Raw genomic sequence first — 16,930 nt, 5'->3', positions numbered from 1 at the left:
GAGAAATTGGAATCCTCACACATGGTTGAGAGGAATGTAAAACGGTATAGTCACTTTGGAAAACAGTTTGACAATTCTTCCAAAAGTTACATAGAGTCAGTATATGACCCAGTAATTCCAAGCCTAGGTATACACCCAAGAGAACTGAAAACACGTCCACACAAAAACTCATGCATGAATGTTCCTAGCAGTATTAGTCATAATGGCCAAATAGTGAAAACAAACCAAAATGTCCATCAAGTGATGAACAAACAAAATGTGGTACATTCATACAATGGGATATTATTCAGCCATAGAAAAGAATGAAGTGCTGATGCACGTTATAACATGAATGAACCTTGAAAACATTGTGGTGAAAGAAGGCGGATAGAAAAGGCTACATATTGTATGACTCAATTTACATGAAATATCCAGAACAGGCAAATCCAAAGAAACATAAAGTCGATTAGTAGTTTTCAGAGGCTGGAAAGAGGAGGGAATGGGGAGTAAATGCAGATGGGTACCAGGTTTCTTTTTTGGGATGATGAAAATGTGAAAATGTTCTGGAATTAGGTAGTGGTAATAATTGTATTGCCTTTTGAATATACCACTGAAATCAATTTTTTAAAAGGTGAATATTATGGTTTGTGAATTATATCTCACCAAACAATTTTAAAACTGCAAGGCTACTATAAAAAGAAATATGCAGAGACTAAGAAAAAGCTTTTTGAAAGTAAAACTATCATAGCAAAAGTTTAAAATTCAGTCATAAAGGAAATTTACTGGAATCCAGGAAAATAAAGACAGAAGATAGAACAAGGATAAGAAAAATTAAATATCAAACTAGGTCACTATACAACTAACAGAAGTTGCAGAATAAAAAAAGAAAACATTTAGTAGAGGAAAGAATTTTTTAATTAAAAAAACCTCAACAACCCTGTTCTAGTCTGAAGAATATGTCTCAAGATTGGCAGGTCTCACTGAGTGACTCATGCAATAAATGACCAAAATTCTTACACTCTGACATAATGATGAAATTCTATAACACTGGAGATGCATATAAGAACCTTAACTTATCTAGAGCTAGGTTTCTCAGCCTCAGCACTATTGGTAGCTGTGATCATCAAAAGTATTTCCAGACATTGCCAAATGTTTGGCAATTTCCAGACATTTACCAAAGGTGGCAAAATTGTCATTGGTTGAGAATCAGGAATCTAAAAGGAAAAGAATGGGTAATCAGATTGTTGATGACCTTCTCAACTTTGGTGATTAGAAGACAGTAGATGAATGTTTTCAAAATACTGGCAGCAAATAATTCCTAACCTAAATTCCACACCCAACAAAATCTTCAAATAGACATCTGAGTTTCTGACATCTGAAATTTTTATATTCAAGCGATCAAAAGATTCATTACCAAATATTCTTCTGAAACTTAAGGGAGAAAACCAAACAAGAGGAAGATGTAAAATCCAGAAGAGGAAATCAAATGGAAGAGGAAGATAAATTTCCAAGTTTGTGGGAAAAGCGAACTGCCAGCTGTGCAGTAGGTTTAGAGAGCAAACGATGCACAATGAATGAAGCAAGACTCTGAATAGCTCCAGGATGGCTCCAGGAGAAAAGAATGGAACTGATAGAATTATGAGTTTAACCTAAGTTAGAAGCTTTAGACTTTACATAATTTTAAAAGATGTACATAGAAAAGTAAGTTGAAAAATAAGGCAATTATGACCTTAAAGGTAAAAAGGGGAAAAAAAGAAGCCTTTTCCTTTTCAGTTTTTTTTATCGAGGCCAAGCCTCACTCTGTCGCCCAGGCTGTAGTGCAGTGACACAGCTTCAGCAAACTGCAACCTCCGCCTCCGGGGTTCAAACAATTCTTGTGCCTCAGCCTCCTGAGTAGTTAGGAGTACAAGCACCCGCCAACATGCCCAACTAATTTTTGTATTTTTAATAGAGACGGGTTTCACCATGTTGGCCAGGCTAGTCTCAAATTCCTGACCTCAGGTGATCCACCCACCTCAGCCTCCCAAAGTGCTGAGATTACAGGTGTGAGCCACCATGCCCAGTCTGCTTTTCACTCATAAGGTTTATGTGTAACTAACATTTTTATGGTGACAATTATATAAACATTATCTGACCAGAATTTTGATATTGCTAGGTAGATGAAATGTGCAAGTTGTGTGTGTGTACCCCTTAAAAAATGGATATCTAAAACTGGAATTTGAGAAAAAGCACTTTATAAACATATGTGATTTTTAAAATGGGGAAGAAAATATGGGAAAACACACATATGAGTATCAAAAGTACTTGCCCTGGGCAGTCAGACTTCAATAAAAATTTTTCAAAAGTAGCATTATATGACTTTTAATTAAAATGTAAAAACTATGAAATGCCAGCTGGGTGTGGTGGCTTGTGCCTGTAATCCCAGCACTTTGGGAGGTCGAGGCAGGTGGATCACATGAGATCAGGAGTTCAAGACCAGCCTGACCAACATGGTGAAACCCTATCTCTACTAAAAATACAGAATTAGCCAATTGTGGTGTCACATTCCTGTCATCCCAGGTACTTAGGAGGCTCAGGCAGGAGAATTGCTTGAACTTGGGAGGTGGAGGCTGCAGTGAGCCAAAATCGTGCCACTGCACTGCAGCCTGGGAAACAAGAGCAAAACTCTGTCTACAAAAAGTATAAGTAAGGTTAAGAAAGAAGAGAAAGGCTATAAAATGTTTATTTGCTCATTTTTAAGCAGACAGTTAAGTAATGCTAATGTCTTAATATGCATCTAATATTGCTTTTTAACCTTCATAGGGACTACTTATCAAAGCTAAAGCAAGTTCTATAGCTTCACACGTCATTTTATTGTATTCAATCTGATCATCTTAATCACAAGCTATCAATTATATATCCATTTTATAAAATTATTTTCATCTATTTTTATATGCATTCATTTAAATATTTTAGAATAATGTTTACTTAATGAAATTATTTCTGATGGTGGAATAATGATGTTAATTTGCTTTCTTTTTTGTACTTACTGTATGTTTAAATTATATTATTATATTATATTATATTTTTTGAGACAGAGTCTCTCTTTGTCATATGGGCTGGAATGCAGTGGCATGACCTCAGCTCTCTGCAACCTCCGCCTCCTGGGCACAAGCGATTCTCTTGCCTCAACCTCCCAAGTACCTGGGATTACAGGCACTCGCCACCATGCCTGGCTAATTTTTGTATTTTTAGTACAGATGGGGTTTCACCGTGTTGGCCAGGCTGGTCTTAAACTCCTGTCCTCAGATTATCTACCCACATCAGCCTCCCAAAGTGCTAGGATTACAGATGGAGCCACTGCTCCCAACTGCTATCTATTATTTTAAAAGAAGGAGAATCATTATTTACATACCAAAGCTATTTATTATTTTTTTAAAAAGTAATCACAAGTCAACCAACCTTTTTTCTATTATTCTTTCATGTAACAGAAGTCCTTTAGAATAACAGCTGATGGTCTATAAATATCGATTTTGAAAGAAAAAATTCAAGAAAACATCATCTAGGTAAAATATTGATTCATTTGAAGAAAGAGTAGTATTTTTGAAACAACAATAGAAATGCAACAATGTACAAGATTGGTAAACTTTTTGCATAAATGAAAATTATTTTCTAAACTAAAAGTTGTCTTTTACAATAGAGTTAGAGTCATGCTGATGACAACCAGAAAGTTTCAAATACCATTCTCTTAATCATAACATATCAGTGAACAAGTTCAAATATTGGGAACCAGAAAACACCTGTGAGTTACAAAATCTGACAAAATAACAAGCACCCTAGGAAACACCATTTCTCTTCTCTGCTATTGTGTGAACATGTTATAACTAAGATAGCTGACAGCAACCACAAGAAAAATTAGAGGGAATGGAAAATAGTCCAGCAGATAGAAATAGCGACAAATATGACAGCCGTTACTAATGTGTGAATATGTGGCTCTATATGAATGAGAGAATTGGGAACTTACAGATCATTCAGTGAATTCTATGATTTATCATGACGTGTTGTCTGTTAGATTCCTAATTGAGCCCAAAATGATTCCTGGAGTTGGAGTTTGTCTCGCTGTCCCTACCAGTCCCTTCACCAAGGAAGTTGGGAAGTATCGGCTTAAGAAACTTGAACTGGCTCTCAGAGCTTTCTGCCACGTAAACTTCATACTGATAATTCTGGGACAGGGTCCCGGTGCCGCTCACGTCCACCAGATGCCCCGGAAAGGGACCCTCGGGCAACGGGCAGCGACCCACCGACGCCGCCCTGCTCCTCCTGCACAGCCGCACCGCCACGAACAGGAGCACCGAGAACAGGAAGAGCGACGACACCGAGGCCAACGCCACCACCAGGTAGACGGTGAGCGAGTCGGCCTGGGCCTGGGCCGGGGCCGCCTCCGGGAGCGGCAGGTAGGGCTGGGAGAAGCCGTCCACCAGGAGCACGTGCAGCGTGGCGGTGGCCGAGCGCGGGGGCTCGCCATTGTCCTTGACCAGCACCACCAGCCTGTGCTTGGCCGCGTCGCGCTCGCTCAGCAGCCTGGCGGTGCGCACCTCGCCATTGTGCGCCCACACGCCGAACAGCCCGGGCTCCGTGGCCTTGAGCAGCTGGAACGACAGCCAGGCGTTCTGGCCCGAGTCGCCGTCCACCGCCACCACCTTGCTCACCAGGTAGCCCGGCTCGGCCGCCCGGGGCACCAGCTCGGTGCAGGGCGCGGAGCCGTTCTGCAGCGGGTACAGCACGAAGGGCGAGTTGTCGTTGGCGTCCAGCACCAGCACGCGCACCAGCGCCTCGCTGCTCAGCGCCGGCGAGCCGCGGTCTGTGGCGCCCACGCGGAACTCGAACGCCTGCAGGGCCTCGTAGTCCAGCGCCCGGAGGGCGAACAGCTGTCCGTTGTCCGCGTTGATGGAGACCAGGGAGGCGAGGGGCAGGTGCGGGTCCTGGGGCGGCAGCAGAGAGTAGGTGACCTGGGCGTTGCTGCCCGAGTCTCTGTCTGTGGCGCTGACGCTGCCGATGTGCAGGGCGGGGCTGTTGTTCTCGCGGACGAACAGGGTGTAGGAGGTTTGTGTGAAGGCGGGGGCGTTGTCGTTGACGTCGGAGACCCGCACAGTTATGCTGTGCTCGGTTTTCAGCCTGGGTGTTCCCAAGTCTGTGACGGTGATGGTGATGTTGTACTCGTTCCTGCGCTCTCTGTCTAGAGCTCCTTCTGTTAACAAGGTGTAGAAATTTTCTACGGTAGGTTTTAGAAGGAAAGGAAGATGGTCTTGGATGGAACACATTATTTTTCCATTGTTTCCGGAGTCCGGATCCGAAATTCCGAAAACAGCGACCACAGTTTCTGGGGAGTTTTCTGGAATATCACTGACGAGTAAGGACATGGTCAGTTCTGGGACGTTGTCATTTATATCCATCACTTCTATGGCTACGGTGCATTTTTCTGAAAGACCCCCGCCGTCTGAGGCCTCAACTTCCACATGGTAAGATTGAATTTCCTCAAAATCCAACACCTTTTTTAATCTAATTTCTCCTGTCATTGAGTTTATTTCAAAAGCCTGAATGATTTGATTTGAGTATTGGAAAAATGAGTAGGAGAGCTCCCCGTAGGTCCCAGAATCTAAATCTGTAGCAGAGACAGTAACGACAAGGGAACCTATAGGGGTGTTCTCTGGGACCTGCACCTCGTAGAGCCGCTGAGCAAATTCAGGGGCGTTGTCATTGATATCTACAATCACTATGAGAACCTGGGAAGTCCCAGTTCTGGGCGGTGACCCACCATCCAGCGCTGTGAGGGTTAACCTGAGCTGGGTCTGCTCCTCGCGGTCCAGCGCTTGGTCCAGCACCAGCTCTGGGTATTTCTTGCCGTCGCTGTGATTGCGAGTGAAAAGGTGGAAATAGGAGTTGGTGCTAATTGTGTAGTTCTGAACTGTGTTGCTACCTACGTCCAAATCTTGAGCTATTTTCAAAGGAAATGAAGTCCCTGGATGGCTGCCTTCAGAGATTTTCAGGAGGATTTCATTTTCCAAGAATTCTGGGGCATGGTCATTTACATCTTGGAGCTGTAGTTCACCTTGAATAAACTGCATCGGGTTTTTCAGTAACACCTGGAAATGCAGTATACATGGATCTGTGTCACTGCACAACTCCTCCCTGTCCAGTTTTTCTTTTAGGAGCAAATTCCCACTCTTCCATTCGAGCTGCAAGTACTGTTTGTTTCCTTTGGAAAGAATCCGGGCGCCTCTCGCGGCCAGCTCCCCTACTCCCAGCCCCAGATCTTTTGCTAGGTTGGCCACAAAAGAGCCGCTGTCCCTCTCTTCTAGGACTGAATACTTAATGATAGCGCTGCCCGCCTCCCACAGTAGTAATAAGAAAATAATGGCAGTCACTTGCCTTTTCTCTGGCGCTTTGGGGAGCCGCGTCTCCATCATTTCTCAGGATCCAAAAGATGCAATATCTAATCACAAAATAATTGCTTTACAGCCAGCTCAGCTATCTTGATTTAAATTTCTTGAGTTAGTTCTTTTTAACATTGACCGACATGGGACGGCTGCCTCTCGGAAACCTTCTATCTCCAGTAGTGAAATAATGTTTCCTTGTCGAGCCCCCAGAAAACCCGCACAGCTTTTTAGGAGACACTGATTCTGCTGTTTTTCACTCTCTTAGCCTGCAGCGCCACCAAGCGTTCTACTTTACAACTTCACGTAATTTTCATTTCAAAGCACAGTGTAATACTGTAATAGCTAAAACACATAGCAGGCCTTTTAGATCATAGCCTGTTATATACTCCCTTTCTCCCCACCTATTATGAGGTCTTGTTCAGGTAACTAGCAATAGTTGTGACAGCAAAAGTAATCTATATTCATCTTCCTTATAAAGGTGCAAGTTCAATACACAAAACTGCTCCAGGCAAATTCATTTATTAACAAGTATTTACCTGTAGGGACAGTCATGTAGCTTCTTGGGATAATACAGTAAATGAAATATTAAAATTCTTGTTCTTGGGAAATTTACATTCTATTACAAAAATACTAATTTGTTCTATTGTACTGGAAGAAATCACAAACTTTCATCAAAATCTAGCTCCACTCTCAACTTGTAATGTGCCTGTAACTCCTGAAAGAAAATAAAAATATTATTTCTTGTTAGTCTCTGGTCTACATAACCATTGGGGATTTTTTTTTTTTTTGAGATATGATCTCACTCTGTCACACAGGTTGGACTGCAGTGGCTACGATCCGGGCACACTGCAACCTCTACCTCCCAGGTTCAAGCCATTCTCCTGACTAGCCTCCTGAGAAGCTGGGACCACAGGCACGTGCCACCATGCCTGGCTAATTTTTGTAGTTTTAGTAGATACGATGCTCACCATATTGGCCAGGCTGGTTTCGAACTCCTAACCTCAAGTGATCCACCCACCTCAGCCTCCCAAAGTGCTGGGATTACAGGTGTGAGCTACCATACCTGGCCACCCTTTGGGATTTTTTTCCTTCATACATTCATTAAGTGCAATGCCCAGTGAAGTTTCAAGTTTAGAGAAAATGGCAATTTGTTTTCTTAAAACTCAATATAGGCCAGGTACAGTGGCTCACACCTGTAATCCCAGCACTTTGGGAGGCTGAGGCGGGCAGATCACTTGAGGCCAGGAGTTCAAGACCAGCCTGGCTGATACGGTGAAACCTCGTCTCTACCACAGGGCATGCACTGGTAGTCCCAGCTACTTGAGAGGCTGAGGTAGAAGAGTCACTTGAACCCTGGAGGTGGAGGCTGCAGTGAGTCAGGATCGTGCCACTGCACTCCAGCCTGGGTGACAGAGCGAGACTCCATCTCAAAAAAAAATCAATATAAGCTCAGAATCTAGGCAATGTTTTTTTTTTGTTTTGTTTTGTTTTTTAACAGTCATAAAGAAGACAACAAAGTTGACAAAGTCAAAAATACACTTTCTGGGGAAGGATATTGACCTGTCTGCATTGGAAAGGACAGCACCCCAGTACATTCTCTAGGATTAAGGAGATGGGGATATTAGAAAACACTACAGCTCCAACTAAAGCCAAGTTACTGGAGTGAGAACAATGAAGGAAGGAATCTCACCAAAGAAGAATGCTATTCTAAGGAGAAGAGGGTATATATCTGAGAACACAAAGCAGTAAATGTTCTCCACACTCACCGCCAATAAAGTTGGCATTCATCCATGACAGTGAGTTCACTTATCTGGACACAAAACACAGTCAAATATAATTTAGGTCAGCCCAGTTCCACTTCAATTAAGAATAAAAATAAAATAATCACTGATTGCCATTTTAATATACATTGCTTGCCTTTGATAGAAAGTTGAAAGAGGGATTTTTACATGAAATATCACAAATACAACTGACACAAATAAGGCTATGGGCTAAACTGTGAAGGTAAATGGTATTATGGTTAATACAGGCAAATGATGCTACACAACACTATAAGGGAAAATCCGATGTTACCGAATAACCTGCCACTAATACCCTACTTAGATCTTGGCAGATACCAAATGTCTTGAGAAAGTGAGAGGAGAAGTTTGGCAAATATAACTTCAAAGCTTTTAAATTTTCAAATTGTTAGACAAAGATGAAGATAAAATGTGCTGTTAAGTATTTCATCTTCTATAATGGTATGTAGGGTGAGTAAAAGAGTGAAGAGTGTTTTCTGTTTTGGAGGAAAGCAAGAGTGATTTGAGTAGGGAGTGATGTTTCATACTTTCACTCATTGGCAAGGATATTTTATTGTAGAGAGGATATTAGCATTTCTCCATTTGTAGATGCTATAGTTTTTAAAATCAATATTAGAATGTTAGTAACATTCAGCAAATATTTATTAAGCACTTATAATCGGCACGATTTTTTTAAGACCATTAGGTTCTTACAAGAGGCTCACAAACTGACTTGTTGTTGACCGTTCAGTAAAGTTTATATTCACAGAAAATATGAATTGATGATTATGAGATACTGAAATACTCACAAGTGTGAATGGCTACCTTAGTGTTTTAGCAATTATTAGTTCTTGTTTTTAGTGTTACACACTCTACGAGTTACCACAAAATGAAACATTGGAAGATTAAATAATCTGAAATGTTCACATTTTAAAAAACAGTCCTACATAGCAATAGTGAAACAACTTTTACCAATAACTAGAAATACAATTTTACTTAAGGATTTAGAATACATTACTTTGCCGGGGTGGGGGAGGGAGGAAGAATAGATAATTTCAAACATTTTTGATTATGCAAATAAAAATTTACTTTCTGTTCATTTTGTCAAATATCCTCCAGTGAAGTAATAAACTACTAAGCATGAACAGGAAATACTAAGATACCCACTATCTTTAATAAAAATTTCAACCTAAAGAATAGAAGTAAAATAAGCAAGAAACAGACCATCAATAACATGTAACTTTAAGTTAAAATAGTAAATTTAGTAAAATAATCCCATACTTAACTGAATGGGAAGCTATTCCGAAAGGTGGGAGTTTCTTCCATTTCTCTCTCAGTGCCCTGAGGAGGGAAGTTGGGGATAATCGGCTTCACGAACTTGAACTCACTTGTCGCGGTGCCTCCCGTCAGACACACCTCGTACTGGTAGCTCTGGGACAGGGTCCCGGTGCCGCTCACGTCCACCAGATGCCCCGGAAAGGGACCCTCGGGCACCGAGCAGCGACCCACCGAGGCCGCCCGGCTCCTCCTGCACAGCCGCACCGCCACGAACAGGAGCACCGAGAACAGGAAGAGCGACGACACCGAGGCCAACGCCACCACCAGGTAGACGGTGAGCGAGTCGGCCTGGGCCTGGGCCGGGGCCGCCTCCGGGAGCGGCAGGTAGGGCTGGGAGAAGCCGTCCACCAGGAGCACGTGCAGCGTGGCGGTGGCCGAGCGCGGGGGCTCGCCATTGTCCTTGACCAGCACCACCAGCCTGTGCTTGGCCGCGTCGCGCTCGCTCAGCAGCCTGGCGGTGCGCACCTCGCCATTGTGCACCCACACGCCGAACAGCCCGGGCTCCGTGGCCTTGAGCAGCTGGAACGACAGCCAGGCGTTCTGGCCCGAGTCGCCGTCCACCGCCACCACCTTGCTCACCAGGTAGCCCGGCTCGGCCGCCCGGGGCACCAGCTCGGTGCAGGGCGCGGAGCCGTTCTGCAGCGGGTACAGCACGAAGGGCGAGTTGTCGTTGGCGTCCAGCACCAGCACGCGCACCAGCGCCTCGCTGCTCAGCGCCGGGGAGCCGCGGTCTGTGGCGCCCACGCGGAACTCGAACGCCTGCAGGGCCTCGTAGTCCAGCGCCCGGAGGGCGAACAGGTGTCCGTTGTCCGCGTTGATGGAGACCAGGGAGGCGAGGGGCAGGTGCGGGTCCTGGGGCGGCAGCAGCGAGTAGGTGACCTGGGCGTTGCTGCCTGAGTCTCTGTCTGTGGCGCTGACGCTGCCGATGTGCAGGGCGGGGCTGTTATTCTCTCGGACAAAGAGGGTGTAGGAGGTTTGTGTGAAGGCGGGGGCGTTGTCATTGACGTCGGAGACCAACACGGTTATGCTGTGCTCGGTTTTCAGCCTTGGTGTCCCCAAGTCTGTGACGGTGATGGTGACGTTGTACTCGGCTCTGGTCTCTCTATCCAGCGCACCTTCTGTTACTATGGTGTAGAAATTCTCCACGGAAGGTCTTAGTAGAAACGGAAGATTGTTTTCTATTGAACAAATAACCTGTTGGTTATGTCCAGAGTCTGCATCGGAAACACTGAAAACTGCCACTATGATCTCTGCCAAGTTTTCTGGGATGGGGCTGATGAGGAACGACATGGTCAGTTCCGGGGCGTTGTCATTCACGTCCAGGACCCTGACGACTAAAGAGCATTTTCCTGTTAGGCCTCCGCCATCTGTCGCCTCAACATCCACGTCATATGACTGAACTTCCTCAAAATCCAAAGCCTTTCTCAGCCGAATTTCTCCTGTGATTGCGTTTATTTCGAAGGGTTGGTTGACGTCATCGTCTTGAAACAGGGCGTAAGATACCTCCCCAAACGATCCTGCATCTAAATCTCTGGCTGAGACGGTAATAACCAGAGAGCCGAGGGGGTTGTTCTCAGGGACTTGCACTTCATAGAGCTCCTGAGCAAACTCGGGGACGTTGTCATTGATGTCCAAAACCTGGATCTGAATCTCAGAGGTCCCTGACCGGGGCGGAGACCCGCCATCCAGCGCGGTGAGCGTTAGCCTGAGTCGGGGCTGCTCCTCGCGGTCCAACGGTTTGTCCAGCACCAGCTCCGGGAACTTCCTGCCTTCGCTGCGATTCCGGGTGAGAACATGGAAGTGAGGATTGGAGCTGATTGTGTAGCTCTGAAGGCCGTTGCTGCCAGTGTCTAAATCATGTGCCGTTTTTAAAGGAAATATCTTTCCTGGCATAGTACTTTCTGATATTTTCAGGAGCATTTTTCCGGCAGAGAATTCCGGGGCGTGGTCATTTATATCTCTGACTCTCAAGGAAGCCTGAAAAAACTGCAAGGGGTTTTCCAGTAACACTTGGAAAGGTAGCACACACGGCTCAGTGGGGCCACACAGCTCCTCCCGGTCCAATTTTTCATTTAGCAGTAAATCGTGGGTCTGTGGATCCAGCTGCAAATGTTGTCTGTTCCCTTTGAAAACAACCCGGGCTCCTCGTGCAGCCAGCTCCCCCACCCTCAGTCCCAGGTCCTTTGTCAAGTTGGCCACAAACGTGCCACTTTCTGTCTCCTCCAATACGGAATACTGAATCGATTCAGAACCCACCTCTCCCCAAAGCACCAATAAAATGAAGAACGCCACTTGCCTTTTCTTGTTATGTGCTTTAGTTTGCTTCATGTCTGTTGTTATGTCTGATTCCAGAAGAAAAATCCTTTTCAGCTCCCAATCACCACAGCCACAGTCGACTCTCGGAGATGTCTTTGCTAGAAATTTTTAAATTCGTTCTTATAACTTGTCTGGCGACGACTGCCTTCCTGGATACGTCTATCTCAGCTTTAGCTGTAAATGTGGTCTGTATTTTTACTTGGCTTCTGGGTGAAACCTGAGTCCACCGAATCTGCAGAGCTTTCATTCACTCTCTTAGCCTGTACCGCCACCACGCGTCCAAACTAATAACTTCATGAGATGTTTTCAGGTCAATAGCATTTCCGAAATCTGAGCGTTACAAAGACTTTTAAGTTGAGTCAGTGTTTCTCAAGCTGAGTGTGTGGACCACATGCATAAATAATTGCTTGGGAGCGTTGGGTTTTTTTTGTGTATGCTTTCGTTTTAAGCCAAGAAGTACATATGATAGATATCTCTAAGCAAAAAAGTATTTAAAAGAGGGACTAGAGGCAATCAAGTATTTGATAAGCATTTTAGGATTCTACTCTATTTTTGGATGAATAGAATTAGACATTGTTTTAAGAGGTTTGTGCATTTTTTCCAAATTTTTAAAAATCAAATTCCTCTCTTACATTATTTAATCAAGGTCCAAATACATTACCCTGTTATACAAACATGATGCAACGCAGAAAATGAACATAAATCACCTTCGCCATCTTCTCACAGCACAAGAAACAGCATGTCTTATACATATAGGCCAAATTAAGGTACTGTAAAGAAGGTGAATTACATTTGAGTGAATGCTGTGGAATTCAATGATGGAATATTATGGCTATATCCATTCTCATCTCACTAGTTTCTGCTCAGATATGTTGAAAAATGTATCTCTAAACAAACTGAAAATGTATGAAATAGATTAATGCACATAGAAGAGTCAAAATATGCCAAATAGTTCAATTCATTTCAGATTGATTTAGCATTTATTGAGAGATGAAATCAGTTGAGCTCAAGCGAAGTTTACTTCAGGTAAGAGCCAAGGTGATAGAAGATTAAAAATCAGGATATTTTCAAACACATAAACTCTAGGTAAAATAAGTAAGGCTAAATAAAATCTAAACTCTGAATAGCTGAGATGGTCTTGTAGTTCAAAATTACCTCCATGTAGCCAAAAACACAAAAGATTGTCAGTGTGACCAGCTGCCAAGTTTCACTTGATAGATGTTACTGAGAACACACTGTTCTTTGAGGATGTGAATAACAAAATGAACTTATAAAGTAAAACCAACAATCATAAACATCTTGGATGGGTGTGGTTTCTTTGTTGAAACAAGGCCATTATTTCCCACTCAATCTTAAATGCTTCCTTTTTTGAGTGGGCATTCTGGGTTCTGATTCCAGCTTAATGGCATCCGCAAAGTTTTTTATTCACTCTCTTTTCCTGAAGCACCACCAGGCATCCTCAAATATAAGTTGTTGAATTACTTTTTACTTCAAAGGAAATTTATCAACACTACAGTATTTGTCAAATTCCATTTAGATCCTTGAAATGTCTTTGATAACATTGATAGTTTATAGAAAGAAGATAACATCTCAAAGTACCCCTAGAAATATCAGTTGGGTCTATCAAGAAACTGCCTTTTTATAGAAAATGGATTACGTTAGATTGTTTCAGGAGAATGTGTCTCTGCTTTGCCCTCTTTTGCTTTGATTTGATTTGCTAGAGTAGAGTTGAATTAACTTTGCATTCATAAACATGTTCTCATAAGAAATCGTTAACTTAAAAATCTTATTATGGAAAAATTCCAACATATACAAAGTAAACAGATGAAGCCTCTGTACACAACTAGCTTCACATTCTGTCTTCTTGTCCTATCTATACCTTTCTCTCCATTCTCTGCTTCCCACTCAATGATTACTTTTGCATAGTTCTTTCCTTAAGGTAATGTTTACAGAAATTGAAATGCACCAGTCTTAACTGCACCATTTTAACAAATGGATCCATGTGTGTAATTCACACTTTTTTCAAGATATAGAACATTTTCAACATTCACTGGGAATCATCTTAATCATACTTCGACAGCTCAGTTTTATTAACTGGGGAGAAAAACCTTGGTCTCATCTAGACACATGATGGAAAAGTAGACAATGTGAAAAAGCACCATACCTCATTTTCTTAAGCTCATGAATGCCAACGTGAAGTGATAGATTAATTAACTTGATCGTTACCAGTAAGCTGAAATAGTATTTTAACTGATGAAATGCTGTAAAGTATGTTAAACTTAATTTTATGTAGTTAGCCTGTAATTATAGGTTCAGCAGCCCTTGTCCAAAATGCTTGAGACCAAAAGTGTTTCAGATTTCAGATTTTTATTTTAGAACATTCGCATTTACATACTGGGATATGTTGGGAACGGAATCCATGTCTAAACATGAAATTCATTTAGGTTTCATATGCATCTTATACAAATAGCCCGAAGATAATTTTATGTAATGTTTTTGAACAATTTTGTGCATGAAACAAAGTTTGCATTGTGTACTTACATGTGGAATGTTCCACTTGTGGCATTATATAACCTTATGGCTACTACTGCTTTATTCATTTATTTAATGGCTCAAAAAGTTTAGGGTTTTGGAGCATTTCCTATTTTTGGATTTTTGGATTAGGGATACGCAACCTGTACCACTACTGCACAGTTGACACAGCTGATTTCCATTTTATGTTTCAGTTAATCCCATTAAAATTTTAAAACATTATTTAGCTTTATCAAAAGAGAAAGATAAAGACCTTCAAGGACAAACTGATTGTTTTAAAACTTTTCTTTATTTATATGGAAAGAAAAACACAATAATACAGGGAAAAGATAGAGATGATATATAAGCAATCACTTAAAGAAACCCAATTAATAGGAGATATGCTGCCAGAAAGTCGATCACATAAATGATTTGACAGTAAATCACATTTGAAATCTGAAATGTTTGGGCAAGACTTTGTGTCAGTATTGCTAGAAGTTCGTTAGTTTATTTTATTTTATTTTTGATGTTTTCCAAATAACTAGTTCTTTGTTTCTTTATTACTTTTGCTTTAAATTTTCTTGATTTCTTCTACTAACTTCATTATTTTCTTCCTTCTGAATGCTTCGGGTTTATTTTCCTCATCTTTTCTAGATTCTTGAGGTAGAAGCTTGAAATTGATCAACTGGTGGGTGATGGATTTGAGAATTTTCCTCTTTTCTAATGTATGCATTTAGTGCTATAAAGTTTTCCTCTCTGCACTGTGTTAGCTTTGTCTCATACATTTTGATGTGTTGTATTTTCATTTTCCGTTCAGGCCAATGTATTTTTAAATTTCCCTTGAGATCTTCTTTTTGATTTAAAGATTATTTAGAAGTATGTTTCTTCATATCCCCCAAGTGTTTGAAGGTTTTCCTCTTATCTTTCCATTATTTATTTTTAGTTTAATTTAGTGCTTGGAGAACCCACTCTGTATGATTTCACTATTAATTTGGTTGAGGTTGGTTTTATGGCTGAGGATGTGGTTATACATGTTCTGTGAGCATTTGAAAATAATGTCTATTCTGGTATTGTTTATTCTGGTGTATTCTGATATTGGAGTGTTCTGGTGTATTCTGGTATTGGAGTGTTTTATAAATATTAATTAGATGCTGTTGGTTGATGATATTGCTGAGTTCTTCTGTATCTCTGCTGATTTTCTGTCTAGTTATTCTATCAGTTGTTGAAGGTCATTGAAATGTCCAACTGGAATTGTGGATTTCTTTCTCTTTCTGTCAGTTTTTGCTTCATACATTTTGCAGTTTTATGTATATACATTTAGGATTGCAATGTTTTCTTCTTTTATCACTATATAATATCCCACTCTGTCTGATATGTCTCATGCAGTCTCTGATTATTTTCTTATGCTCTCATGTCTACTTTATATGACATTATGGCACTCCTGCTTTATTTATTTATTTTATTTTTGAGACAGAATTTTGCTCTTGTTGCCCAGGCTGGTGCAATGGCACAGTCTCGGCTCACTGCAACCCCCACGTCCCAGGTTCAAGCAATTCTCCTGCCTCAGCCTCCTGAGCAGCTGGCATTACAGGTGTGTGCCACCACACCCAGCTAATTTTTAGTAAAGACAGGGTTTTACCATGTTGGCCAGGCTGGTCTTGAACTCCTGACCTTAGATGATTCACCCGCCTTGGCCTTCCAAAGTGCTGGGATTACAGGCGTGAGCCACTGCACCCATCTCCTGCTTTAATTTTTTCATTAATAATTGCATACTTTTGTGTCTTTTACTTCCAATCTGCCTATATCATTGTATTTGAAATTAAGTTTCTTTGAGACATACAGTTGGGTTATGATTTTTTAACCCATTCCCCCAATGTTTTTGTTTTAATTGATGCGCTCGGACCATTTACATTTAATGTAATTGTTGATTAGTAGAGATTAATGTTGTCGTTTTTTGTTTTCTGGTTTTTTTTCCCTCTGTTTTCATTTTCTAACTTCCTGTGGGTTATTGGAACATTTTTTAGAATTCTGTTTTGATTTAGCTGTAGTGGATTTTTTTAGTGTATCACTTTTTATAACTTGTTAGTAGTTACTCTGGGTATTATACTATATATACATAACTTATCAGTTTACTGATGTCATTTTACCAGTTCAGTTGAAGTGTAGAAAATGCACCTCCCTTTGTGTCCTTTTGCCCTCCTTCATTTATAATAATTTTAAAATAATTTCTGTACATACACTTAGGACCCCATTTAGAAAGTGTTAGAATTTTGGATTTAACCATCAAACATAATTTAGGAACTTCAAGAGAAAAAGAAGTCTATTGTATTTACTCATATTTTTGTTTCCTCTGTTGTTTCTTCTTTCTTGATGTTCCGATATTACTTTTTAAATTGTTTCTTTCTGTTTGGAGAACTTGAATTAGCAACTATTTTAAGGTAGGTATACTGGCAACAAATTATTTTCCTGAAGGCTGGTTTCACTGGATATAGGATTTGGGGATGACAGTTCTTTTCTTTTAGCACTTGAAAAATATTGTGCAACTTTCTTCTAACCTTTATGGTTTCTGAGAGGAATCTACTCTGATTGAAA

At 41.4% G+C, this 16,930-nt stretch overlaps 2 protein-coding genes across 2 annotated transcripts; both read right to left on the bottom strand.

Moving 5' to 3' along the window:
* Nucleotides 1-2,923: 2,923 nt before the first annotated feature.
* Nucleotides 2,924-6,425, bottom strand: LOC104651907 (protocadherin beta-17). The gene has a single exon (XM_039472951.2). It carries the CDS (start codon nt 6,423-6,425, stop codon nt 4,035-4,037), a length of 2,391 nt encoding a protein of 796 aa, XP_039328885.2. The 3' UTR covers nt 2,924-4,034.
* A 3,008-nt stretch (nt 6,426-9,433) lies between these two features.
* LOC120364591 (protocadherin beta-6) lies at nt 9,434-13,680 on the bottom strand. Its single transcript, XM_039470519.2, has one exon. The coding sequence runs from the start codon at nt 11,837-11,839 to the stop codon at nt 9,455-9,457; it is 2,385 nt and encodes a 794-aa protein (XP_039326453.2). The 5' UTR covers nt 11,840-13,680; the 3' UTR covers nt 9,434-9,454.
* Between the last annotated feature and the right edge of the window lie 3,250 nt (nt 13,681-16,930).

Source organism: Saimiri boliviensis, chromosome 1 (genome assembly GCF_048565385.1).
Source record: "Saimiri boliviensis isolate mSaiBol1 chromosome 1, mSaiBol1.pri, whole genome shotgun sequence".
Classification (NCBI taxonomy): Eukaryota; Metazoa; Chordata; class Mammalia; order Primates; family Cebidae; genus Saimiri; species Saimiri boliviensis.
This window is presented reverse-complemented; position numbering and strand designations above follow the sequence as displayed.

Bases quoted from the DNA above. Each gene is read 5' to 3' on its own strand.
- LOC120364591 (XM_039470519.2), bottom strand. From the start codon at position 11,839: ATGAAGCAAACTAAAGCACATAACAAGAAAAGGCAAGTGGCGTTCTTC.
- LOC104651907 (XM_039472951.2), bottom strand. From the start codon at position 6,425: ATGATGGAGACGCGGCTCCCCAAAGCGCCAGAGAAAAGGCAAGTGACT.